This window comes from Tamandua tetradactyla, chromosome 4 (assembly GCF_023851605.1).
Source record: "Tamandua tetradactyla isolate mTamTet1 chromosome 4, mTamTet1.pri, whole genome shotgun sequence".
Lineage (NCBI taxonomy): Eukaryota > Metazoa > Chordata > Mammalia > Pilosa > Myrmecophagidae > Tamandua > Tamandua tetradactyla.
The window spans coordinates 30,889,578-30,917,384 of NC_135330.1; the positions used below are offsets into that span (position 1 = coordinate 30,889,578).

The 27,807-nt window shown below is 39.7% G+C and overlaps 1 protein-coding gene across 6 annotated transcripts in view; it reads right to left on the reverse strand.

Moving 5' to 3' along the window:
- The window catches only part of ASTN1 (astrotactin 1), a 325,640-nt gene that overhangs the window by 66,541 nt on the left and 231,292 nt on the right, over positions 1-27,807 (reverse strand). For all 6 annotated transcript variants that reach the window (XM_077157091.1, XM_077157089.1, XM_077157088.1 and 3 more), the window contains 5 exons: positions 27,197-27,363; positions 23,754-23,948; positions 22,214-22,341; positions 15,922-16,026; positions 13,564-13,752 (listed from right to left, as the gene is read on the reverse strand). In XM_077157091.1, coding sequence (XP_077013206.1) covers positions 13,564-13,752; positions 15,922-16,026; positions 22,214-22,341; positions 23,754-23,948; positions 27,197-27,363 — 784 coding nt within the window. The remainder of the gene's footprint in view (positions 1-13,563; positions 13,753-15,921; positions 16,027-22,213; positions 22,342-23,753; positions 23,949-27,196; positions 27,364-27,807) is intronic.

Here is a 27,807-nt window from a genome sequence, read left to right on the forward strand (position 1 = left end):
GTTGGCTTAGGCCAAAATACTTGAATGTCTTGTGTTTAGGTTTAAACACAGGTTACATATTACACCAACATTTATCCCTTCACTCCCCACAAAGAAACCTTCTTACCTACCTGTTCTAGTTTGCTAGCTGCTGGAATGCAATACACCAGAAATGGAATGGCTTTTTGAAAAGGGGAATTTAGTAAGTTACAAGTTTACAGTTCTAAGGCCATGAAAATGTCTCAATTAAAGCAAGTCTATAGAAATGTCCACTCTAAGGCATCCAGGGAAAGATACATTGATTCGAGGAGGCTGATGAAGTTCAGGGTTTCTCTCGCAAGTGGAAAGGCACATGGTGAACATGGCATCTGCCAGCTTCCTCTCCAGGTTTCCTGTTTCATGAAGCTCCCCGGGAGGCATTTTCCTTCTTCATCTCCAAATGTCACTGGCTGGTAGACTCTCTGCTTTGTGGTTCTATGGTGTTCTGAAGCTTTCTCCAAAATACTTCTTCTTTTATAGGATTCCAGTAAACTAATCAACATCTATGCAGAATGGAGACACGTTTCCATCTAATAAAGTTCAATAACCACAATTGATTGAGTCTCATCATTGGAGATAACCTAATCATGTTTCCAACCTATAGTACTGAATAGGGATTAGAAGAAACCGTTGCTCCCACAAGGGTAATTAGGATTAAAACATGACTTTTCTAGAGTATATAAATCCTTTCAAACTGGCACACTGCCTTATAAAATAAAAGCAGTTATAGGAAGTGTGGAAAGAGAAAGGTTATTGTTGGATCCTACAACATCAATTGGTGGCCAGAAACTCAGAATAACAATTACAAATTCGAGGTGCAAGAATGGATCTATCTATCCCAGCACCTAATCATTCATTCTAGTCCCACCTTGACCTTAAGCACCTGTTTTTCACAATTAGCTGTTCTTTTAATGTCAAATTCCAGGACATTTTCTCTCTCTCTCTCTCTCTCTCTCTCTCTCTCTCTCACACACACACGCACACACACACACACACACACACACACACACGTACAATCCAACCCTGAGGTATGACTGGATGGATGAAATGAAGGGCTGGAGCAAGACTGCGTGCAGGGTGATGAGAGGGTGGACTGATGCCAGGGGCTCATTTGGGGAGATGCTGTCTTGGACGATATGCTATCATTTCCCTTGGAAAGAGAAGAGGAAGAAAAAAAAGCTTGGATTTCACTCATTTATTCATTTGACAAACATTTATTTACTTTTTTGCAGATGTAGTGCATAGTGTTATGCACTGCAAGAGATGGTGTAAGAGTAAGGAAGAGAATTCAGAGATGTATGTGTAGACAGGACACCCACAGTTCAGCAGTTTTTCTGACCCTCATCTCTGAGAAAACAGGATTACTCATTGAAATTGGGAAAACTGATCAGCCTAACAAAACATAAAATGACTAATAAGTTTACTAATATGTTTTCCCTCAACCTCGACACCCCCTTGTGTTTGAGCTTGAGTTGTTAAGAGGAAACACTGTCTACATCTGTATGCAGGCAATGGAACCAGACAGACACAGGCTTTGAATCACAGGTAAAAGGGAAAGCTCATGCAGCTGCACTTTCAAGAGTTTTTTTCCCCCTTTGGAGGATGCACCTGACAGTTCCTTTGCACTTAAAAGGCAGTAACACCCAGGCTGTTTATCAAAAACTTCCTCAGAAATCCTACTCCACAGAGGGCACATTCCTACAGCCCTTCCGCGCCCCACCCCCCACCATCCACACACCAAATCCCTTCCAATTGTGTAAGAGAGGTGGTGCTTCTTCCCTGGTCTTTTTTACAGCAAGGGGTCTACAATTGGTGCTGCAAATGGCTGGCAAAGGATATGATCCTGATACTGATTTTTGGAATGGGGGTTTATTCCCTGTTCCACCAGCCTGGCTAGTAGGAAACTGCAGTTTCTGAAATATATATCAGTGTTTCTGTGAAGAGTGAGTTTCACCAGGGTGAGTTTCACTGATATCATGTTTACATTTTTTATTAGTTGTTATTCTGTTTGAGAATAGTGAACTAAATTGCAAATGTCATTAAAATAATGTTAACAATAATAGTAGCAATTGTAATAATGAGTCGATGCAAAGAATGCTAGACATTGTATTTTATATAGATGTTGTACTTTAATTGCTATTTACACAGCCTTTTGAGACATTTTAAAGACATGGAAACTGAGGCTCACAGACATTAAGTAAGCTTACCAATATCCATAGCCAATAAGGCTTAGATGCAGATCTGTCTGACTCTAAACCTTTGATACAACTATATTAAATTCCTCCCATCTCATTATCAGTTGAGCTAATCTATTTATCCTTAGCTAGCCTGTAATAAATGTTATATTCTGTTTTTAAAAGTGGATAGCATTTGCTGAATTTATAGTGCCACAGAAGATTAGAAATAGAAGAACCTTTAAGTATTATCTAATTAAAATTAGTTATACAAAAGAGAAGATTATTTTTAAAGAGGGTTAAGTAATTTTTCTAAAGTCAGTCAGCAACGGCTCAACTGAGACAAAGAACCCAGGTCTCTTGCTTCCCAGTCCAGAGCCCTTTCCCCTCACCATGAACCCTAGGAAGTAGATGTCCTACTTACTCCTTAAGATATGAGATACTCACCCCAAAAGTTGTGAAACCCAAGCAATGTCAAGTTCAGATTCTTATATTTTGTGTAGAATATCCCTTGCATCACCCTTTATCTCATTATTTTGTCTTGCCAACTCATTTCTTTCAGAGATGAACCTTTATTGTGAAATGAAGTAAATGCCTTAATCAAAATGAATACCCTGTTAGATACACAACTTCACTTTAAATCCTCTGGCTATTTTTATCTCCTGGGTATATACCACAGTGGCCAGTGCCCTTGGACCTTGGTCTACATGTTGAATAGAAGTGGAGGGTCTAAATAAAGTGGTGGCATTTTAGTGTGTTGAATCTACAAACAGAAAAGCTGAACCAAAGGTAGAGTGTCCTGTCTTCATATTCCATCAGAAACTCCAAGCCACTTTGTTCTCCAGAGTCATATTAATTTTCAGTCTGATATTTACCAAGTATCCCCTATAGTCCATACATTATGCTAGCAGCTTTGGGAATTCGAAAAACATGCAAGGCCTTTGTTTTTTTACTATTTTCTCTGTCTGGTTTGTTCTGCCCCACATCTTTGCATGGTCAGCCCCTTGTCTTCCAGGTCTTAGCTCAAAATCACTGCTCATCACCATCATCAAGACCTTCTCTGTCCCATACTCCATCTTCATCAGCTTCCTTTATCCTCCAGTCAACCCTTACTCATCACATCAATTGGTTTGACTTCCTTCATAGCATTTATCCCCATCTGAAAAGGTTGCTTTCATTTTTTGGTCTACTTGCCATTATCTGAGTCTCCTCACTAAGCTATAAGCTCCATGAAAGCAATCATGATATTAGTCACCATGATATGCCCTGCTTAACTATAGAAGGTGCTCAGAAGGTTTTTGTTGAATAAATGGATGAATAAGCCCACCTTCAGAAAGTAACCAATCAAGTCGTGAAGGCTTTGCTTACATATTTGAAGTAGTTAGGAATAATTCATAATACTATATAATTAACTATTAAATTATATGGGTGGACCATCAGTAATTATTGTCAGACCTCAATTATCTGAAAGGTTTTTGGCATCACCACTAGAATTGTTCCATTAACTTAAATGTTATCCAAGTGAAAATGTTAAAGCTCTATAACGATTTGCAGTTTTTAGGGGGAAAAAAGGGGTGGGGGTGTGGCAAACCTGTTCTGAGAATTATTTTAGGCAACCTAGATGAAGTTTGCTTAAGATAATAAGATGAGGGCAGTGTAGTCCACAGTAAAAGGAGAAAAAAAATCATCTTATCACCTTTAATCCTGATTGCTGACCTGTTTCCAATTCTTTTCAATGCCTGGGTAAAGACTGTTTGATTCTGCGCACAAGCTACGTTTGCACACAGCCTAATGCTCAATGGCTTAATTAGAGAAGGGATCTGATCCACAGTGAAAACCCTTCAGGATGGTCTACCTGCTTGCGACATGCCTCCGTGGAGATGACACTAGGGTGCAACCCTGGAAGCTGCTGTGCCAGGACTCCAGCGTTGAAGGTCATACACTGAACAGGTGTACAGGGGTGATAAGGGAACACACTGCTTGTTGGTCTTTGAGAAAAGTATAATACATTGCTATTCGGAAGGTGGTCCTCAGACTAGCAGCACCAGTGTCACCCAGGAGCTCATCAGAAATGCAGACTCTCAGGCCCACCCCAAACCTACTGAATCAGAATCTCCATTTTAATAAGTTATGATACACATGCACATTAAACTTTGAAACGAACTGATCTATAGGAAAAGAAAAACTACTTCAGCAACTGTATCATCATCATGGGTCATGGCCCAAACAAACCACCGCAATCAAAAATCCAGAAAACTCAAGGGCAAAGAGAGTGAATCCACCATGAAGTTGAACTAGGGTTAATATTTTGTGTCTAGTGGGATCTCCTTAGGACAATGGCCTGGCTTTGCTTGGTACTATCCATTTCAGGAGAACAATCATGTCCTGATCTAAGCTTATTCTATCTATTAACCTTCCTACCCTGGTTTCTTTTTTGTGCCAATGGCAGGCAAAACACCTTGAAGCCATTCCCAGGAGGTTCCAGTGGGTAAAGGCATTCTTTTTCATCTTGGTTCTGCCACTTTTTAGTCACATGACTAATATGCAAGTTATTTATCTCCCTGAGCCTTTATTACCTTATCTTTAAAATGAGGAGGATAAGAATTAAACTACATGTATATCTGAGGAATAAATGAAAAAAGCTATGGAACCTTCTTAGCAAAGAGCCTGGCTCAAAGTAAGTGTTCAAAAAGTGGTAGTTGTTTGGTAATATGATTCTTAGTCACTTTCTCTCTCAACCTACAGATTCAGTTTACTCTGGACTCATTGCATCATTGCCCAGAGACTTGAAGACTTAAATTAAATCCCACTCAAATGTTTAGGAAAGCTGAGAGCCTTTGCAGGAAACTGTGCCTATGACACCAACAGGCTCAGCTTTGGCAGCAGCTTCATCAGGCCTGTCTGTCTGGGAATTCCATAGAAACTGCTCTCTTCGCTAAGCCCCCTTTCTTCTCACTGCAAAGCAACATGCAGCAGGCACTCAGCAAACATTTGTTGAATTAATTAATTAATCATTTCAAGAATATAGCTATACACAACACTACCTAATTGTAATGTAATTATGTTAAAACACTGAATGAAGCTGCATCTGAGCTATAGTTTTTTTTCTTATATATTTTCGTATTTTTTATTTTTATTTTTTCTCTATATTATCATTTTATTTCTTTTTCTGTTGTCTTGCTATTTCTTTTTCTAAATCGATGCATATGTACTAAGAAATGATGATCATACATCTATGTGATGATATTAAGAATTACTGATTGCATATGTAGAATGGAATGATTTCTAAATGTTGTGTTAGTTAATTTTTTTAATTAATAAAAAATGTAAAAAAAAAAAAAAGAATATAGCTATATGCCATAATTGCATTGCCACTTGAGTGCTAACTTTGTTGTTGTGAATGTGCCTAGAAAGAGCCTTTAGGGCTGGTTGGCAACCATATGGTTGTAAAATATAAAGCATTCCTAAGAATATGTTATTACTCTTCATTGGATTTCTATAAGTTTGTGTCCTTAAATTATTCAGATTTTTATTCCATGTGCCACAATTATGCAAGTCATCCTATGAACTGCACCAGCTTCAAATTCACAAGACCAGAATTTTGCTGACCAACACTCACAGCCTCAGAAGGCTGATAGCAGATTTATCTTCTGCTTTTGCTTCAGCTACAGTAGAATTCTATGCATTACCCTGGGGAGAGAGATAATTTAGTCTCTTATGGGCTGTATTCACCCAAAAAATGTAAGAGGAAAGTAGGAACCATGATAACCTGTGCAGTGGAAATACAAAGCTACAAGGGTGGTTCTTCTTCCTTTAACTCTAATCTGACTTATAACTGCTCAGAGATAGAGGGTGATTTTAGGGGGAAAAATCCTCAGCTTGGAAGAAGTCATTTCCCTCAGATTTCTCCATGGGAAGGAAGCAATGGGTCAGAAAAAAATGGATTTGGGACTAGAAGATAAGAGTGACAAGAGATTGCTTATCACAATTTCTCAATGCAAATAACCTCATTGATATGTAACAAAATGATGACAACAAAGGTATGATTTAAAGTAGCAATGAAAGTGATACGGGAGAAGGAAGAGAAAAAAGACCTGTGAAAATCTATTCCTGAATGGAAAAGAAAGAAAGAGAGGGAAAGAGAGAGAGAGAGAGAGAGAGAGAGAGAGAGAGAGAGAGAGAGAGAGAGAGAGAGAGATAAAGACAGGTGGAGGATTAAAATTAAACCACTGCAAGTCTTATTTCAAGAAAGATCAATTCTTCTTGGTCACTTCTCTGGAATCTATGATAGCTCTTTGTCAGTTTCTTCTACAGTGAGATGTGCTGATCTGAAATTGTTACGTACCCCAGATAATTGTTCTAATCCTGATTCAATATTGAAGGATGAATCCCTTAGATGAGATTGTTTCCACGGGGATAGAATCCACCCAATTGTGGGTGTGGCCTTCTGATTAGATGGCGCTGTGTCTCTGCCCATTCAAGATGGGTCTTGATTAATTCACTGGAGTCCTTTAAAAAGGGAGATATCTTGGAAAAGCACAGTTGCTTAAAAGCCAACATAGATGCAGATATTTGGAGATGCTTGGGGTTCTGATAGAGAGAGCAGATGCTTAGATGTGGACATCTGGAGATGCAGAGCCCAGCAGATGTCGCCATGTGCCTTCCCGTAAGATACAAAGGAAGCAAGAATCTGGAAAGAGCAAAGGGAAGCTAAGAGATTGAATCCAGAGTTTTGAACTGGAGCAGCTAAGTGAAGGAACACAAAACCTTAGGGAGAAAGCCACTGAAATCAGAACCTGGAAGCAATGGAACCCAGGAACAAGGACCAGCAGATGCCAGTGACATGCCTTCCCATGTGACAGATATCAGCCTTTCTTGAGTCAAGGTATCTTTCTTTGGATGCCTTGGTTTGGATATTTTTATGGCCTTAGAATTGTAAACTTGTAACTTAACAAATTCTCTTTTTAAAAGCCATTCCATTTCTGGTATATTGCATTCTGGCATCATTTAGCAAACCAAACATAAACCTTCTTCCTTTCAATAAGCAGTGGATGCTAATCACATCCCAGGCATGGTTCAGGGATGAGGACTCAAAGATGGAGAAGAATTGGTCATGCTGCTTTTTACTTCTTCCATTTTATAGTTAAGTTCTATCCATAATATAGCTCTCTATAGATGAAATTGAGTGCTTTGCTTTATTCTGCTTAACTTCATGTGTCTTTGCATGAAACAACACAAATCTGTCAGAAAATATTTTTCCATCTTTTAAAAGAGTTTTATTATAAAAGTATCATGATTGTTATGGTAAAAAATAGATACGTTTTCAGCACAAAAATACCCCCATATTCCTAATTTTGGAGAGGATGGATAATTTGTTCTTATATATAAATGAAGTTATTCTGAATTTATATATATACATATACACATTCACATATATATATGGAGAGAAAGAGTAAGAAAGGCTAGACTATATAAAGATCCTACTATACTCTTCTGTAACTTGTTTTGCTCACACTGAAATGTCTATGAATAAGACATCTCTGGATGGTTAAACAATAAGCTGATAGCGATGTCTGCCTCTTGGAAGTGGAACTCGATTTCTGGAGAATAATACTGGAAGGAAGATTTACTTTTCATTTTATTTTGTTTTCTACATTTTGAATTTTATAAATAAATTAAACTTCTTAAATTAAAAAAGGAAGAGAGAAATGGTAACTACTATCAAGTCGATTATTGTGGGAGTCATATAGGGAAAGGATGATACACAGAAACATGAGGAGTACTGTAAAAGGGATACATACAAATAGCTATGAGAGTATAAAATAGATAGTAAATAAATCTCCATAGACAAGGAAGGCTTTGTGAAAGTGATGATATTTGAGCTGGTTCTCGAAGAGTAGATAAGAGTCTTCTAGAACGGGAGTAGAGTGGAGGATCAGGTTAGCAGGCAGAATGAAAATCACATGCTCAAAGTCTCAGACATGAAAAATCTCAATGCCTTCTTCCAAACCAGTGGGAACCTTGGTCCTGGGCCCAAAGATGAGGCAGGGTATCATTTAACAGAAAATTGTAGTTTTTAGAGCTGAAGGAGGCAATTCAAAATAGTAAGCAACCAACAGCCAGAAACATAACCAGGAAGACTAACTTGCTGATTTAAAGGGCTAAGGAGAGAGGGACATTCTTCCAGAAATTAGGAACCACTACAGATGCCAGGGAAAGGAGAAAAACAGGGAGTTCTAAGTGGAGGGCAAGAGAGTGGCCCAAGACAAAATTTCTGAGTCAGAGTAGTTGCAGAGACTCAACAGTGCATCTGTGGCCTTGGAATGGGTATGGAGGAAGTCTCCCAGGCCCTAATGTATCTGGTACCAAATGCAAGGATTTTGGATTGACAACAAACAACTTTGGTCATCAGAGTGGAGGCTGCTTGAGGGTGGGGAACAGTCAGCTGTGCAGATCCTAAAGAGTTCAAGGGGTGTTGTAGGATGAATAATGACCCTGAAAAATGTCCAGGTCCTACTCTCCTGAACTCGGGAATGTTACCTTTTATGGAAAAAGAGATTTGACAGATGTGAGTGAATTAAGTATCTTGGGATGGAAAGATGATCCTGGATTATCTGGGTGAGCCTGATGTAATCACAAAGTTCGTAAGAAGGACACAGGAAGAGTCCGTGTTAGCAATAAGGCCATGTGTTGAAGGAATCAGAGATTGGAGTGATGTATTGGAAAGTGGAAGAAGGGTCTAAAAGCCAAGAAATTCAGGTGGTCACTATAAACTACAAAGCATCTGAACAATATAAAGTATATACTATAAAGGATACTCTCATTTTGTTTTTTGTAGCATTATATATATATACACACACATATCCATATCTATATCTATCTATCTAGCTATCTACCTATATGGTCATATCTAGAATTCAAATATGGCAGTACTCTTTTTCTCTGAGGCATTCATCTAAGACCAGACCATTAATAACATCTCCAAGAGGCTCCAAGAATGTATTAATTGTCTACCTACAAAAGGGAAGGGAAGAGATTGTTCCCTAGAGCATGCAGAACAAACTAGCTCGGTTAGCACCTGACACCTTGACTTTAGCCCATTGAAATTGATTTTGTAATTCTGGCCTCCAGAACTTAAAGAGAATAAATTTGCATTGTGTTAAGCCACGATGTTTGTGTAATTTGTTACAGCAGCACTAGGAATGCAATAAAGGGGGTTATGTTGTGTTCTCCATGCTGAGAAGCCTGCGCTTTATCTAAGAGACAATAAGGAGTTAGCGAAGGGCTTCAAGCTGAAAAGCAAGCCATTCAACTGCATTAAGAAAATATAACAGATAGTGAAGCATAGGATGGACCAGAGGGGCAGGAAACTGAAGAAAAGATCACGAGGCAGCAATTTGAATAGTTCTTATGAGAGCTGATATTGTAAACTAATACAACCTTGAAGAAATGAAAAGGAGGAGACAACTGTTGAAGAAATATTTAGGTAGTAAAAAGGAGTAATGTAATATAAAGTTAGTAAATGGCTGATTATGAAGGATCAAGAAGAACATCAAGACAGATTCTTCACTTTACTTTTTGACCCCTCAGTGTAGTTCCCAAATCTTCTAGTGGGTATAGGGAAGAGAAGAGATATTGATCATCAGAGTGCTTGTAGAACACCTAGAGAGAGATGAGTGCTCTCAAGGGCAAATGAGGTTTGAACCTCAGGGAAAAGGGGAAGATAAGAGGTGTAGGTTATGTAGGTGGATGTAGAAGGGAATCACCCAGCAACACTGAAGAAGAGATCATTAAGGATGAAATCTTGTAAAATGACCAAAATTTAAATGCCTTCTCTGGAGAAATAAGTTAAAAAAAAAAAAGAGAGAGAAATAAAGCTCAAGATTAATGATGGGAATCTGGATAGAATAGTGTCAAGGACACGAAGGGAAAACAGATTTTTCAAGAAGGTGTATCTGGTCAAGAGGGACAAATTCTTCAGCTGAGATGGATGGAATGGTCACAGAAAAGATACCAAGCCATTGATTTCATTCTCCAGGCTAGATCTGAGGAATGAAGGGGTTGAGAGGAATAATTTGAAGAGGGAAATAGAGTAGTTGAGGAAGTAGAGAAATGTATAAACTACCCTTTCAAGAAATTTTGTAATGATGTGTTGAAAGGAAACTGATAAAGTAGGACCACATGTTTATAAAAAGATTAATTCTTACAAGATACAATATTGGGGAAAGGAGAACTCAGTTGTGAATGAGATTGAAAAGATTAAAAAGGAGGAGAATAAAGAATGAATGAGGAATGGGAATAAGTGCAGAGGGGAGAGGTTCGTCTGGAGAAGAGGACACTCACTAGTATTTTCTAAGGCATGAGAATAAAGGCGGATGGAAGAAGATGTAAGTAAGTTTGGAAGGGGAGACGGGGAGTTGGGAAATTTTTTCTTTCTTTGCTCTAAAAAAATTAAGATAGACAGTTTAATCTTAGGCAATGAGAAATGGAAGCATATTTTTCGCAGGCTTTAATCAGACTTATATAGAGACAGGTGTTCCTTAATATTGGTACTGTCAAAACGTAGTAGCAGTATGGCAAATAATTGTCTGTTGAATGGGAGGCTGCCTTGCGAAGATCCAGCCCAAAACACTCATCTCTGAGTTTTATCGGTTAGGAGTAACTAAAACCTTTTATATATGTATAATAGATTCCACATGGGAAGTCCCCACAGTCAGAAGGGCTTTCGCCATCACTGCCACCACTGCTACCACACCCACCGTCACCTCCATCCCCATAGAACCCACCATCACCACCACCCTAACCACTCCCACTATAATCACTACCACCTGCACTACTCTCACTATTACCCCCCCATGGCCACCATTACCATCACTACATCACCTCCATTCCAACCCCTTCATCACCAACATCAGTATCACCACTACCACCATCACCCTTTCCACGCTGCCATTGCCCTCCTTCTCACCGCCACCACTCCAACCTTCCTCATCATTAACACCACCACCATCACTAACAACAACAATCAACATTGATTGAGTGCTCACCATGTGTGCGGCTCTGTGTTAGGCCCTGGGGATTTAAAGTTGAATTCGGACCCTGCCCTTGAGAAGTCTGTGATTTTTGTGGAGAAGAGAAGAGTATATTTACCCAAGTGCTAATCTGAAAAGCTTCTCACATAAAGGAGGCTTGGAATACGTAGACTATCAGCACTGGAAGGGATACAGAGGGCGTTACAGATGAGCTCCAGACAATTCATTGGCTAAACAGTTACCTGGCTGATTCTCAACCCTTAAGTTGTGTGCTCTTCCCATTTCCTTTCACCCTTGCTAAACCTCCTTTTTAATTCAATTTAAGTTTTGTGATCATATGTATAGAACCAAAAAACAAGCAAAAAGCCACCTTTTCGTAGATGGGTTTTAAAGTTACAACAGGTAAGAGTATATAATCAAAGGATTTAAGCCCCAAAGAGTGTCACTTTGTGTCACAGGAAGAATAGTCTTCTCAGCATCCTTGTCCCCACTAGTGTTTGGATCCTATTCTATATCAATTCTCTCACAGTGAGAAGAGCGGAAGAAAATCTTCTTTTAACGTAGGAACTTATAATTCTTAATCAGTGACAGGCCCTCATGCTGGCTTTTAAAATTAAAGGAAATTAGTGACCAGGGAGGAGGAAAATATTTGAGTAATAACCAGACCAAACGATAGGACAGAAAAATGGTACAATTTAGAGGTAAAGCTCAGGAGGGGAGATGGTAGACATGGACAACTGAGAGACATCAAAGATGACACACTAAAATGGTTGTATGTTTTTAAGGTCATTAACAAGTAAGGGGTTGTAGAAATCATATGTCTGAGACTAAATTATCTGTCTGACCATGACAAAACTAATACCTGAGTGGCAAGAGGGGCTCGAGCACAAAGTGCCAAGACCATAGACAAATTTCCTTGTTGGGTTCAACATTTGGCTTCAAGGATACTGTGATGGAAGGGATAGTAGAACAGGGTAGAATCAGGAGCTCGGGTAAGGTCAGGCTCTCATCTTCCAGAAATCCCAAATCATGGCAATTTTTAAACCACTGACAAACAGAAAGAGGAGGACTCAACCCTTTGGTTGAATCCCTAGGCTTTGGCATGGAAACTAAAGGAAGCTTTGATGACTGGAACAGGTCTTATCGATATCTGCTTGCATTTCACTCTTCTCTTGGCAAGCTGGAATCAGAACAGTTTAAAGATCCAGAAATTTGAGAATACTAGAAAACTGCAATCATGTTTTTGAATTTAGAGGAACCAGGGCTTGGGGAAAATACCTGCAGAAGATGCAGCTCAAGCACAAGCCTCTTACTTCTGGAAGATGGTGCAAACTAGCCAGAAGAGAGGTATTATGCCTCTGCTATCCTCTTGAGCAAGACAAAATAAGAACCTGTTTGGGGCTCAGAGTATCGAGAGCATCACAGCCATAAAGGCATGTTTGTTCCTGTTGTAGCACCACTGACAGCAGAGGTCCCTGATCCCAGAAGAACTTCTGATCATTGAATCTGAAAATGACCCATTTCTTGAGTTTTCACAGTGCTGATTTCATTACTTGACCTTTAGCAAATCATATATTCACAACTTGGTCTCATCAGAATGCTATGAGGATAAATACTGGAGAATAAATTAACGAATGGCAATTCTAAACTAGCCTTGGTTGATCAGAACACAAATTTAGCAGCCACTACTCCTACTGTACCAGAAGGTGAAGTCAAAAGGCTTTAAAAATTCTAATTTCTTACACTTCCTTTGACTGAATACTAACTTGCCATGAGGACAGTAGACAAGGATTTATTTGTGAGACTGTTTATATAAATACTTGGGCCAATGGAAATTCCTTCATAACACAAATTCATTGGAAAAATGAGCTTAAACAGAGGACAGGATGGAGTGAGAATGCGTTTACTATATAGTTACTGTAAGGGATTGCTAGTCAATACAGGTTGGGATTTTGTGAGAAAGGAAATATTGGGGGAGATAGAAATGCTCTCCTTCTTGTCTACTCCATAAGAGCAGTCTAATATGTTATCCTAGCTCTCGGTAGTAGAATGAATGATGGTTGGTGTAAACATTTAGATGATACTCTCTAAGATAGAGTATAACCCCTTTCACAGGGGTTAAGCAGTTTTGATCAGATTCTGCATTAAAATTCCCCCAGAAACTCCACTTTGAGATTTGGTTTTAGTACCCAAACATTGACATTTTAAGGATGGGCACAAAATATGGAGGCACTATCTGAATTAGTACTTTGCCTACAGATTCCTTAAGCTCTATGGATAGCACATGGGCAGTTGGAACTATACTGGGAGTAGAACTTGCTGATGAGCTCATTGCTCACCTTTGCTGATGTCTTCATATTCCAGCCAGAGCCGCCGCTGGACTTGCTTGTTTGGATACCAGATAGAGCAGGACTCCTCAAAGCCGTAGATAGCTTCCTGGATGTAATGGTTTCCAAACTGGTCCAGCAAGGCAACAAAATCCCCACGAGACGTAGCCCCATCCAGGGAGTGGAGAGCATTATTGAGGGCTATGGACAAATACCACCCAAGAGTGAGAATGAGAACTCACGATTTAGGTATCTGATTTCCCAGGCAATTCAGTCTCCAATTTAGAAGAGCGTGTATACCTCAAAGTGATATTGGTGAGATGTAAGCACCAGGTGCAAGTTATCATTTAGGTAAACCAAACGTTTTAGTTCCTAAATGAATATCTTTCCAAGTCAGTTGGTTGTACTGTAAACTTCATGCACAACCATGCAGAATATTGCCAAATTTACACTCTCCAACTTTACTCAATGCTTTTCTTTTTTTCAAACCACAGGTCATGACATTAATGCTCAAATAATAACATGTGAAAAAAATGAAAAAGAATAGCGTAGTCTAAAATAGAAATGCAAATATCTGCAGAGAACATTTCACAGCATAAGATGAAGCATTGTTCATGAAACTTCCGTTGTGTATGTGGGTGTGTGTGTATGTACAAGGTCACAGTGGAAAAGGTATTCTAACTCGGTTGTGACCAAAAAAGTTTACAAAATATATAGAAATCAATAATGGAAGGGTCATAGAAGGAGGTATGAAGTCATTAATAAACTGCTTACATTGTATTCAAGAAAAAAAAGGACAGGGAAATGGCAAATGGAGGAAAGAACTTGTCTGTCTCTTTGCCTTCCCCTCCAATCAAATGTCCTTAGCTTTGATTTAAAGAGAATTATACTCATCCAAAAGATAGTGTATGGAAATTTTTCCAATGTAATGCCTGGTATTATATTGGAAAATTAATACCTGGTACCTGGTATCAGCTTTTTAAGCTCGTCCTTCTATACACCTGTGTCCTATCAGGGTAAGGAAGAGCCTGGTTTAAGCATGAGACTCCAAGCTTCTAAGCTACCATTGAGTACAAAGACTCATGTCACCTGTGATACCATCTTGTATCTTTGAAAGGTACATGGCAAAAGAGACATCAGATCATTAATGCCAGATATGCACAGCCCCTGTAGTGGGTGGGAACTTGATATGTGAGCAGAGTCTCTAATGTGATATTTTCCCAGAATGGAGAGCAGCTCAGTTCTTTCCAGGAGTTTTCTGAACCACCAGAGTTTACTTCAGTAAGGTTCCTCTCCCAATCCCTTTTTGCTAAGAACACTTCAGCATTAAAAATAAACTCCAGAGTCTTTTGTGTTCTGTGGAAATGTTCTATATCCTTACTATATTTTCCTTCTTTATGATCAAACCTGTACATTTGTGAGTACACTTCTCACTTTCCTTCATAACTCTGTCTCTATGCCCTAGTCTTTACCTCTCTCCTGTTAGCTTAAGGCTCCATGTCCCTGTTGCTGACTCTAAGACCCCTCTCCCTGTCTTCTCCTCCCATGTCAATTATATGATCTGGCCCCTGGCTCTGTAGCATAAACTTCAGATTTGGTAGAATCTTCAGGCAGTCCTGGAGGTAGGAGTTAAGGGATGTTCTCCTAGTCCATGGGGATGGGGTGAAAGACAGATGTATATCTCTATTAAGGCCCTATCCGTAGAAAATTTATCATTTACAAATGCAAATTGAACTTGCAGAGATGCTAGGAATAACTTAATTCAAGGAATCTATACCACTAAAATTTAAACAATTCTCATATTAGGTGATTCAATATTTTGGAACCATTTGTTCTAAGTTTATACACTTAAAACTCACTTGATTTAAATATGTTTTTTTTTTCTCACTTGCTGTTTATGAACCTTAAGCTATTTTCCTTTTTCCTTCCCTTCTCTACCTTTTCTTCCTTTCCCTCTTCCCCTTCTATCTTTCATTAACAGAACTTCTAAGTTGTGCACTTTGCACTTGGAAAAGTGCACTTGGAACATTTGATTTTGTCATTTATAAAACATCTGCTTTTGCATATGCTCTCCATATACTAGTTGACCAAGGAAAAAGGGTAATGATTGTTTATCTTCAGTGGTTCCATCCTTGCCCTTTCCATCTCTTCTATAGTCCAAGACGAAACTTGCAATTTTATCTATACTTAGAAAATTAACAGATTCCAGCCATTTGCCCTCAAGGGTAACTCAGAGTGAATAGGCTCTAGATCTCAAAGAGTAGCTGCATTATAGGCAGCCTCCGTAACAGTGGGTGGAGGCTTGTTCCCTAGGAAAGGAATTCCAAGCCCCAAGAGCAGGTGAGGGAGACAGCTGGCTGCAGTGCTCACCCTGAGAAACGGTCGCTTGGTTGAGTTTGATGTGGTACATCACAGACCGGACCTTCCAGTGCTGCAGCACAGGGTATCCCGATACCTCACTGAAGTTCACCATCCCTAGGGACAGAGGAGATGCATGTTCAGTGAGCGAGATTGGTTCACAAATGCCAAACCTAAAAACGCATCCGACTCTATTAGATTAGGGATTATAATGGTGAGAAAATGATAAAATAATCTTTGATGGAGAGAATTTCTGGAATCAGAGCAACAACAGCTAAAAGTTATTGAACACTTATTCTGTGCCAGGCCTTTTGCTAAGCACTTTGCCTATATTAAGTCATTCAGTTCTTGTGAGTTATATGTTATTATTTCCAATTTATAAATGAGGGAACTGAGGCTCAGAGAAGGTATTTGCATAAGGGCGCTAAGCCAACTAGAGCTTGGATGGGGTTTCCAGATGAGTCAGAATCCAGGGCCAGTGTTCTTAAACACTCTACTATAATATCCCTTTAATAAATTTATATTCAATTTCTAAGCTTACTGTAACACACATTTTTATTCGATTTAATAGTTTCAGTAATTAACTCAGCTCACATACCTGATAACATTGATTTTTCTGTCCCATTTAACTGATTTGTGTTCACTATTTAAGTTTTAATTGCTCTGTGGCTGATAATGTTTGCTGCTTCTTTACCAGGAGGGCTATGTTAGGGTGGCGAGGTCACGAAGAGTCAGGGACAATCTTGGATTGAGCGCCATCTGTGTACACGCCAAGCACTATGCTGAGCACTTAGCTTATGGTCCCTCCTTTACTGATGGCAAAGCTGAGCTCTGAGAGGCTAAGTTACACAGTAAATGCATCCTTGGAGCCTCTTAGAGACTGTTCTTGCTGCCCAGGAGAGAATATCGTCCCATTTGAATTTTAGACATTACTATATATAAAAAATGCTACAGAGACAAAATGGACAAGATGGTTAGCACACAGCAAATTAAAAAATATATACTTCACTAAGTTTAGAAAAGCAAGTTTAACTTTATTGCTATGCCTAACACTTGTTCAGTATTTAAGTTATAGGAATAAATACATATATATTTATTATGTGTGTATAGAAATGTATATGTAAATATAATAGTGATATATATATATATATATATATATATATATATATATATATATATATATACAGTGACTTTATATATAAATAACATGAAAGATATACAACATATACGATATTGGATTATTCTGCCACTTTGACATTTGCCTCCTTCAGGCTAAATCAAGGAATTGAACACTTCAAGTGGATGGCCAGTGGACAGGATTAATTAGCTGGTTGTCAACTCTGATCAAATTAGCTGAGTAATAACCAAGTTTCCATTTCTGGGTAATCATTTGAGAATCACTATTGGTAAGTCAAAAAGAAAAAAGATCACAAAAGGTGCTAATGAATCAATTGCTTACATTTTATCTCATACAATCAAAGATAAGTTACATGAACCTAAGAAAAGGTTTTCATTATTTTTTATTTAAATTTTTCTTCCTTTAGGGCACTAAGCTTTGCAATGACAGTCATGCCACTATATATTTTGGCTTTTAACCTTTATGCTGATTTATCTCCAAATTCTTACTGTCCAAGGCAATGTCTCGGGCCACAACCTCAAAGATGTGTTTCATTAGTGTCTAAGATATGTATGGCATGTAGAACTTTTCTTAGAGCTATGAATCCTTTAGTTGGGTCAGCTCTTCAGCTTTGCTGCTATTTTAAAAAATCTATTACTGAAAAAAAAAAACAGCAAGCATAATAAACGATGATTTTTTTTCAATTTATTAGAAAATGCTCCCTTTAGTAGGATTGTTTCCTAGTGGGAAAAGAAGCGAGCATGAAAGCAGGAGGCTGGAGTTCTAATGTTGGCTTGCTGTGGCAGGAGACAGTTTTAGCAGGACAACTGCAATGGCCTGCAGCCCTGCTCTCTGGCTGCCTGGCTAGGGGCTCTTGTCCTCAAGACAAGAGGTCTTTTTGGTCTCAGTGGTTTCATCTGTAACCACTCATTACAGATGGAGAGAGGTTTGGGCTAAGGTGACATCTTGCTTCCTTTCTGATTCTATGATTCCAGCTACTTGTGTGAGTTTGGATGAGGCAACTCATTTTATTCATTTTTCTGGTCTGAGAAGGGAGGATAATGGCATTCATCCTACCCACTTCACAGATAGGTTCTGAGCGCAAATTAAAGTTATGGGTATAAAAACACTGCGAGAAAAGATAAAGCACCATGCGCAGGTGGGGTATCTGTAATGTCGCTGTCACCATCGTCATCATCCTTACCTCTTCCTCATCACCCCGTGTAAACTTGACATTTCTTAATTAGTGTTTTTCTCTTGTAACTTCCTAAACTTTAGTTCAGAACAACAAGAAAAATAAAGGAACCAGTAAAAGGGTGGGAGATGACAGTGGTCCACATCTTCCCTGGATGACACAAACAACAGTGCTCCAGGACTTAACTGCTAAACAACAATTGTACTGCACGCATCTACGCTGCACCACAGTTCAGGGAAACAGCTGCATAACTGTGTAAATGGTTGGGCACCATTATTCTGGGCCCACTTACAGGTAATATTTACATTAAACAAAAGGGCTATTTTAAAATAGACGTTTTCTAGCTGAGTCACATGATTCTTTCTCAGTGTGACCTTGACATGCAACAGCTTTAAGTGTTTATGGTATTCTATTATTATTTTGGGACACATTTCTAAATGAATCTGGATCAAAGCATCTTTGACTATGTTTTCTTGAGAAAGAATATTGTTTTTTTTTATGTACATACTATATAGTAACTTCCTGTTTTCAGATAATAGAAGATTGTGAACCATTTCCTGTGTCATATCCTTCCATACCATTTACTGGCTATTGTTTTTTAACTACCTATAATTGAAAAAAAGAATGGCCAAACAGACTTTAAGGAAGGAAGGAAGGAAGGAAGGAAGGAAGGAAGGAAGGAAGGAAGGAAGGAAGGAAGGAAGGAAAGAAGGAAGGAAGGAAGGGAGGGAGGAAGAGAGGGAGAGAAGGAGGAAGCTTTTCCTTGTTATCTTATTTGAAATGTCAAGGAGATGTCTTAGACTCTCAGGGCTACTGTAACAAAGTACCACAAACTGGATGGCTTAAAACAACAGAAATTGATTGTCTTGCAGCTCTGGAGACTAGAAATCCAAAATCAAGGTTTCAGTCATACTTCTTCCTCAGTCTGTACCGAAAAATCTGTCCCTGATTTCTGGTGGTGATTTGCCGGCCATGGTGTTCTTTGCCTCAATTGTCACATGGCATTCTCCCCTTTTGTCTGTCATTTTAATTTATTTAATTCTGATGGTACCAATCCTACTTCCAAATAAGGTCACATTCTATACTGGGATGGGGCTACAACTTCAACATCTTTCCCGGGTAGACAATTCAATCCACAGCCCGTGTCTTATAGCCAAAGTTATATATAAAGCTAAGAATCTGTTCCTTTTCGATTAATTTGAAGAAGTTTCAAAGACCCCAGAGCTCTAAAGCTTCATACAGATTTAATGCTTATGGCACCCAAAAGACCTTATGACTACAGGCAGCAGACACCGCTGTCTCCTTGTATCTGATTCCCTTCTTCTTCTCAACTTATAGCAACACAAAGCCCAGTCAAGCTCAGAGTTCGTAACTGTTAATTTGATAAAGAGGGAAGCCATCAGCAAGTCAGAACACAGATCAGCATTTTTGTAGTATGTTCTACAAAGCAATAATTCTGCAAGAAGGACATAGGTGTTACTTTAAAAAGGATTCTCTAGTTAAATAGAGTTAGGACTTGCTGGATTAAATAAAATGAAATAGATTTCTTTACTGTAGGGCTTCTTGGCAACTATTCCATGCTAAGGTGTCCAGAATCTCTGAGAGGAGGATGCTACATGCAATCTTTCCAAACCATATTTGAAGAGAGAGTTCATTTGTGAGTGGAGCGCTGCTTTTCCCTGCAACAATACAAATGGAAATGATGATATAGAAGATTCTGAAGATGATATTAGCCCTAAAATCCCCTAAGCTTGTAGCTGTATGGGGATTATGACCTGTAATAGTTCATAGCACAGAGTGATATGAGATTTACTGTATGACTTCCAGGAAAGATGCAATTGAAATGTTGCCAGAAGCTAGAGTGTTAATATGGAAGAAATTTTCTCAGACATCTCAATAATGGATTCTTCTAGTTATTCCTAGTTATTCCAGGCTTTAAAACAAACCAATATTTTCTAAACTCCAAGGAAATACATGATCTTGGCCCAACTGGCATCATTTCTAAATCAAAATAGGTTGAAAACAAAGACAGGAGTAAAAAAAAAAAAAAAAAAAAAAAACCAGGTCAAGAAGAGCTCCCTCTATACTTTTAGGAATGCTAGATTTCACTGCTTCAAGACCATGAAAACTTGAAGCACCCCATCTGGATATCTGTCTTATTTTTTGCCTCTAATAAGTCAATTAGGGGGTGGTCTCAGAGCATGGAGGAGAAAGCAGTTTTTGTGGATGAGGATCAAATTTGTATTTTTCCCTTATTTTGAAAGATGTAGATTGACATTTCCCAGATCCACCCATCCACTCTTCCCTCAAAGTTTCAGGTATTGTCCTCCTAGTCTGGTGACTGAGTAAATCTCCTTACTACCACAATAAGCTATAATGGGTAGGAGATGTCCCAGTGGATCTTTAAACAGAGGCTAAGTGACTTATTAGTGATATGGAACCTATCCTACTTGTGTGTGCCCTCACACGCCTCCTTTAGAAGGCATTTTACACAATGCATGGGAAGTGTTTCTCAGCAAATGATGTGGGAACAAGGAACTAGACTCCCTAAGGCTAAAGATGCAGGCTTTAGAGATGTGTCCAGAGGCTGTATTTTTATTTATTCGCTTTGAGGAGTGTGTGTGTTGTGTTGTGTAAGGTGTTTCAAAGGGCAATTGACTTTGAAGAGATTTCTTCTGACCCAGAGCACTTCTAATTGTCTTCTCTCTTGATCCCTCTCTTACTTTAGGGAAAACATTATTTGGTAGTGTGAAGTTCATATTATTTTCTTTCTCCCTTTGTGTGTTATTTATCTAGCAAACAGTTCTAACTAAGTGTCAGGAACTGTTGCAAAAAGTATAAATATTTATTTATTCCTCATATTGATCCTATGAGGAAGACAGCCTCATAGCATCCATTTTTATAGGTTAAAGACCCCTGAGCAGAGAAGTTAAGTAAGGTGCTCAAATAACGCAGCCAATAAAGAAGAGAGCCCAGCTGTCAGGCTCTAGAGTCCATGTCATTAATCTGGACTGACCTATTTCTATATAATGCAGGTCTACACTAAAATTTTAAATATAACTTGATACCTAGAAGAACCTCACCTCAATCCATTCTTTAAAAAAGGAAGGAAAAGGGGAAAGAAGGTATAGAATAGGAAGACCTATGAGGAAGGGAGAAGGATAATGGAGAAATGAGCAAAGCCAGTAACAGAACTGAGCTCAAGTCCAGCCTTCTGAGAGCTCAAGTACTGCATTCTGGTCGGCTGCCTCTCCTGGGCTCGTGGGACACCTCGAAGTCTCTTCTTCAGTCCAGAAGGTGCTAACTGGGCATCTTCAGAGGCCCAGAAAGGAGAATAACTCTATGAGGTTCTTGCCTCTTCCAACCACTATCACACAGTGGTTCCATAATGAGTCTGAAGAAGAATGCTCTGGGCTCAAAACAGCATGGAAAAGCAGACATTATTATCCCCTTCTTTTGATGAGGGACCACAAGACCTAGAGAGACTACATGGTTTAATAGCACAAGAATAGAAAAGAACAGAGCTGAGAGCCAAACCTAGGTTTGTTTGACAGCAAAGCACTTTAATTTTCTGTTCTTCACTGGTCCTTTCCGGGGAACTCAACTGTTCCAATGATGGACATTTTGGTTATAGTAGCAATCAAGCTTCTCTCTCTGCTTGTCTTATGACCTGGTCATTTCCTTTACTCCCACTGGGAACTCTGAATGCTTATATAGCTATTAACTCATTTATTTTCAAAGCATCCCTGTGAGACTAGCAGAAAAAGGTATTATTATGAACATTTTGCAGATGATTATCAATAATATTTGCAATTTTATTGACAAATAATCCTACTAAAGCTCAGTTTTATGACTGAGATTTTATTATGTATGAAAGAAATTACTGGCTTAGAAACAAAACTAAGCAAGATCAAGAGTCTTGCTTTTATGAAACCATAGGGAGCTGCTTAGGTTTTTTTGCTGGTTAAGTAAGGGTGGAGAGGCACACTCACCAGTCAGGAAGTCTGGGTCAGGGGTGGGCTCTGAGATCTCCTCAAGGCACTGATTCTCCAGAGGAACGGTAGCTACCACCAGACCATCAGGCAGTTGCTGGTCTAAACCTCGAGCAAAGTTGTTTTGCCTAAAAACAGGGGCAGACTTTCATTTTCTTAGTGTTCAGGTGAACGCTATTTCTTTGCAGATAATCTATATCTCAACCCACAGTGTAAAAATTATTTCTGAATAAAATCTACGGATATCGGAGGTCAGATTGGGACTGGGGTAGATAAGAAATGAACCTGCTGAAAAGGTCTATCAAAGGATAGAAAATATTCTTCCCTTCCTCTCACCTCAGCTGTTACTTTACAACCCCATCCCCATTAAGATCCGGACACACTCAGGTCCATTCCCAGGTTGCAGGAGAGGATGCAGCCACCACAATATTAGGTATGACACCTCATTTCATGCCTTTAGCAAATAAATTCCCAGGCTAAAAGGGGGAAATACTTGTGAAGTATCCTGTTCATATCAGCAAAAGCATTTGATTTCAAGGGCTGGCTTAGAAATTTCCCATCAGTTGGCTCATGAGATTCCAGGCTTAGGATGCTATCAACTTCTGGCCCATATTATAGCACCCATCATCATCATCATCATTCATCATCATCATCATCACCACCACCTCCCAGAAAGTATTTTCCATGAGTTCTAAGAAAGATGAATTAAATTAGCTCAAGGTAGAATGGAGGGGTTAAGTGGGAATATCCAAGAAATATTCTAAATTAGTATTTGAAATGTTTTGGTCTCTGAACACACTTAACAAAAATGGAAGATCCCCAAGTAGCTTTTGTTCATGTAGGTTATAGTTATCAATATTTACTTTATTACAAATTGAAGCAGAAAATTTAGAGAGTTATTAATTCTTAAAAATGATAAACTAATTAAATGTGAGCATGGCATATTTTATGAAAAACAATTATATTTCCCCCAAAACTTGGTGACATGGGTGACATTATTTCACATTTTTTGCCAATTTTTAAAAATGTCCATCTTAATAGAAGATAGTGGGATTCTCACAATTGCATTCAATTATTGCAATACATTGTTTGGGTTGAAGTATATGAAGAAAATCCATACTATCTGTAGTTGAAAACAGCAAGACCTTGCAGATCCCCTGACAGAATCTCAGGGACCTCAAGAATCCTTGGACCACACTTTGAGAATCATTTTTCTAGACTGACTCACACACTGATTCATCCAGTCTGAGGGAAAATGGAACCTGAGCATTTTGGGGTGGGTTCTATGAAAAATCTTAGAGTGCCTGCCTGGGCAAGATAATAACTCATCTAACACTTCATTGTTCACCCAGAGAAGCATGGTTCTTGGATCCTGGGAGGTAGAATACAGATCAGGAGAACAACATGAGAGAGAACATACCCCATCCTTAGCACATTTACTTTCCTCTAAAATATGAAACCTTATGCTGAGTTTAAAGCTCTTCGGGAAAGAAAATCCACAAAAGGCCTGAATGAACAGTTCTATGCACATGAGAGTCACCTGAATGTTCCTTTCAGCACTTGTCCAGCGGCCACTTCCTTGGAATGGTTGTTGTAACCAAAGAACATCTCCCCAAAGAGAGTCTGATTCATGGGGTGCTCCCTGCCTTCCCCACAGTCACCTCCCTCTGGACAGGTCTCCGCAATGAGCTGGCACGAGCGTCCATCCACACCAAGCTTATAATCTTCAATGCATCTAACATGGTGGAAAGTTCAAGATAAGAAGTTATTCCATCCAAGAACTGTAATCAGGGCAATCCACTGAATCGGGAAGAAATGCCTATGGAGAGAACTGGATGGCCAAAGATAGTGAATATTCCCATTTAATTATAATTCATTCTCTTGAACCTGTGAACTTAGTCTTCTTTCATTATGTGATCACGCTGAATCTCTGACTTTTCCTTAGTAGGTAAGTGCATTCCAAGTTTCCAAAGGCGTGCTCTCCTCTACTAAGCACATGATTCCCCAAATAAGTTCAGGGGAAGAATCACCAGAGATCAGTTTGTAAATGAGCTAAAATTTATCTTTTTTTTGCATGGGCAGGCACCGGGAATAGAACCCGGGTCTCCAGCATGGCAGGTGAGAACTCTGCCTGCTGAGTCACCGTGGCCCATCCTGAGCTAACATTTAAATCCAAGATATTCTAGAGCCTTTCTCAAGAACCAGCTATACGGCAAGGCTCTGCATTTGTTTTGAGGGTAATTAGGCAACAAAAGGAATGACATTGTGCCTAGGAAATTAATAATTTTCTAACCTAGTCTGGTGACAAGTCAACTAAGAAATTAGAAAGATTTATCATCACCTAGCTGTGTTCTGTTTTAATGTATCCAAACTCAACATCACCCCATATTAACTCCCCCTCCATTCGGAGTAGCCATCCTGAACTAAACAGGAGGGAGAACACGTGTGTGCACCTGCATCATTAACAGACACCTACCTCCTTGGTGTCTCCACACCCCCCACTATGCATGTATAGTTACTCTAATGGAAAAGCAATATTAATGTTTGAAAACATGGGTCGATGACTCATAAATCATTAATTGAATTTTATGTGTAGTTCTCTTGAGAAGAGTATACATTTGTTAGCTCAAGAAGGAGCTACTTCTTTGATAAAGCTGTCATTTAAAAAGAATATCGATTTAATTTGGGTCTCTCCTTAGAAACATAAAAGATTTAGAATTTACAGATGTTCATGACATTTAAGTGCATCATTCATTACTCTCTACAGTAATGGTTGCAAGAAGATAATGACCTCTGTTTTATACAGAACAAATAATCATGGTTCTAAAGTGAGGAGACGCAATATTGCAAAGGCAATGGCTCTGCCCTTTACTGGGTGACCTCGGGCCAGTTGATTAACCTCTCTGAGTTTTGATTTCCACATTTATAAAAGGTGGAAGAAAAAAAAAACCAAAAACTGAAACAAGATCAGTACCTGCTTCAATGAGTTGTTAGAAAGACTAAAGGAGAGACTGAATATAAAGAACTGACACAATGCCTTGCAAATAGCAAGAACTCATTACATGTTGTTAATATTAGCCAAGGTGTAAATGAGGCCCAAGATAACGCAATTTTAACTGCCTGTTTTCTCCATTTTCCGTTTACATATCTGTGTGAACAGGTATGTACAAAGCTCTTTAATTATAAGTGCATGTGATTCGGTTTATCTTTATGTAAGAATCTCAAAACAGGGACTTCATTTGACAGGCTCTACACAGTGCCTTAGAGAGTGTGGAACCGACGTGTGTGCCTAATTTTTTATTGAAAAAGGAGAGAAAATCTAATTAGGGGCCCACTACTTAGTCCAGGTAGGAGATGTGGCTCTAAATCCACAGACGGCTCCAGGGCACCAGCCTAGTGCCTGGGACATGACTGTGAAATGACCCCCTCCATGAGCTGCAAGTGTTCCTGGGAAGGATTTTGAGGCTAGTTGGCTCCCTCTAAATCCGCGCTGACCACCAGCTTTCTGTTCCAGGCCCCTCTACCCTCCTGGGCGTTCACAGCCATCTCTCCCACTGTAGACTCCATTGAGGACAGGAAATAGATCTCCTATCCCATCATTTCTCTGTTCTCTGCACAAAGTAAGTGTGCAAATAGATATGTATCAAATAAATGTATCTATGAACTTTGGCTGAATTCACCTCTGTCAATTGACCTGGGCCAACCCTAATGATAACATCATAGAGAATATTAAAATTTAGAGCAAGCTTCCACTTATGGAATGGGAGTTTACAAGAAACTGCATATGGAAATCGCACAATTGCAGAGAATGAAATAAAATGAAATACAATAAAATAACATTACAAGTCTATCAAATAATCTTCTCATGATTATCCAGCACGTGCTGGCTTATAGCAACAATCCAATATAGTTTTATTATTGTAAAGATTGATTTTCATTGTGAGTCAAGAGACTCTGAGACCCCTGAGGGCCAGAAATACATGCCATCAATTTCTGCAGCCCAGGGCTCAGTATGGTGTGTAGCATAAGCTAAAAACCCTTCTTGACAGGCACCAAGAGAGCGAGAAAGAGGAGAGAAGAGAAGGAAGCCTAGGAGGGAGGGCAAGGAAGGAGGGGGGGGAGGGACGGGGAGAGAGGATGGGGGAGGGGGAGGAGGGAAAAGAAAGGAAGGAAGGAGAGACATGTAAGCTATGGTTTTAGAAGAATGGGCCAAATCCTTATTCACTTTATAAATAGAACATGAAAATGTTTTAAAGTACAATTCCAAATGGCGACGTGAATTCAAATTTGGGGAGGACCCTGAATTAAAAAAAAAAAAAATTGGGGAGCATCTGAATTCTAGTCCTGTACTCCCACTTACCAACGCCCCAGCCTCGAGGGAGTCACTTAATCTCAGGGGGCCTTAGTTCTGTCATCTGTAGAATAGGGTAGCATTGCCTGACCTGCTCCCTCACAGAGCTATCCTGAGAACAAAGGAACTGAGGTGGTTGGAAGAGCTGATAACAGTAAAGAGCGCATTAACGGTGCTGAGGAATTACTGTGCCTCTGGAGGAATGGCTGCAAAAATTGCTGGGACTTTGGGGGCAGAATTTAAATATGCTTCCACATCTCCAACCCCCCATCACCGCTACCCCTCCCACCCCCAGCCTCACCAAGGCGTCTTTTGGTCAAGATTCCTAAATATCATAGCGCTTGTTTGGGAAATACGGACGGGGAGGGGGGTGGGCAATGGCTTCGGTAAAATCTTGTGGTTAATTTCACCCTGCAGGTCAATCCCGGAGGCTGAGCTTGCTCCGGTGATAGCTGAGGAGCCTATAGTTTCTAGTCCCACATTTTCCCTGAGGTTCCTCCCAAGTTTTCCTCAGAGCCTCAGGGCTGGCCTGGCATGAGCAACCCATCCAGGTTTCTTGTCCGAGTTTTAGCACCGAGAGCCCCGCACCGGGGAAGGGAAGGCCCCTTGGCGTCACCGGCCGCCCAACTCACCCGCAGAACATGAGGATGTTGTACAGGGCGGGGTCGTCCGGGAAGGGCGCCATCTGCTGGAGACACAGCTGCTCGCAGCCTCCGTTGAAGCCGTCCGAGCAGTCCACGCCGACCTGGCGGTCATAGCAGCCGGAGCTGTCCTTCATGGGGCTGAGTCCGGACGGGCACTGGCACAATCAGAAGATATCCGCACAGGTGGGTGAATCAGGGGACTGGGTTCTCAGGGAACTCAAGTGCAACCACTGGCACCTATTTTTAGCACTCAGCCTTGAAAACCATCAACGTTGGCAATTAATCCACGAATTTCCTACTATGCACTAGATTCCCTTTAAAAACAAGTGACCTTTTTTTGACATCTTGAGTGTTCTGTCTGGTCACAGAGCATGCACATTTGCATTAAAGCCAATTCCTCCAAACAGGGTGGAACAGAGCACTGTAGCATGGCAGAGTGGAGGTGCTCTGACTCCCAATTGGGCCTCAGGCTGGCAGAAGAGAGCAAGTGATGGGCAAGAATGGAAATGCATTAGCAGAGATTCCTTTGGGCTAAGGGAAGGGAGTGCTGCTGTTTGGTCTTAGTATTAATAGGGCTCTTTTCATGTCCAAAGCACTTT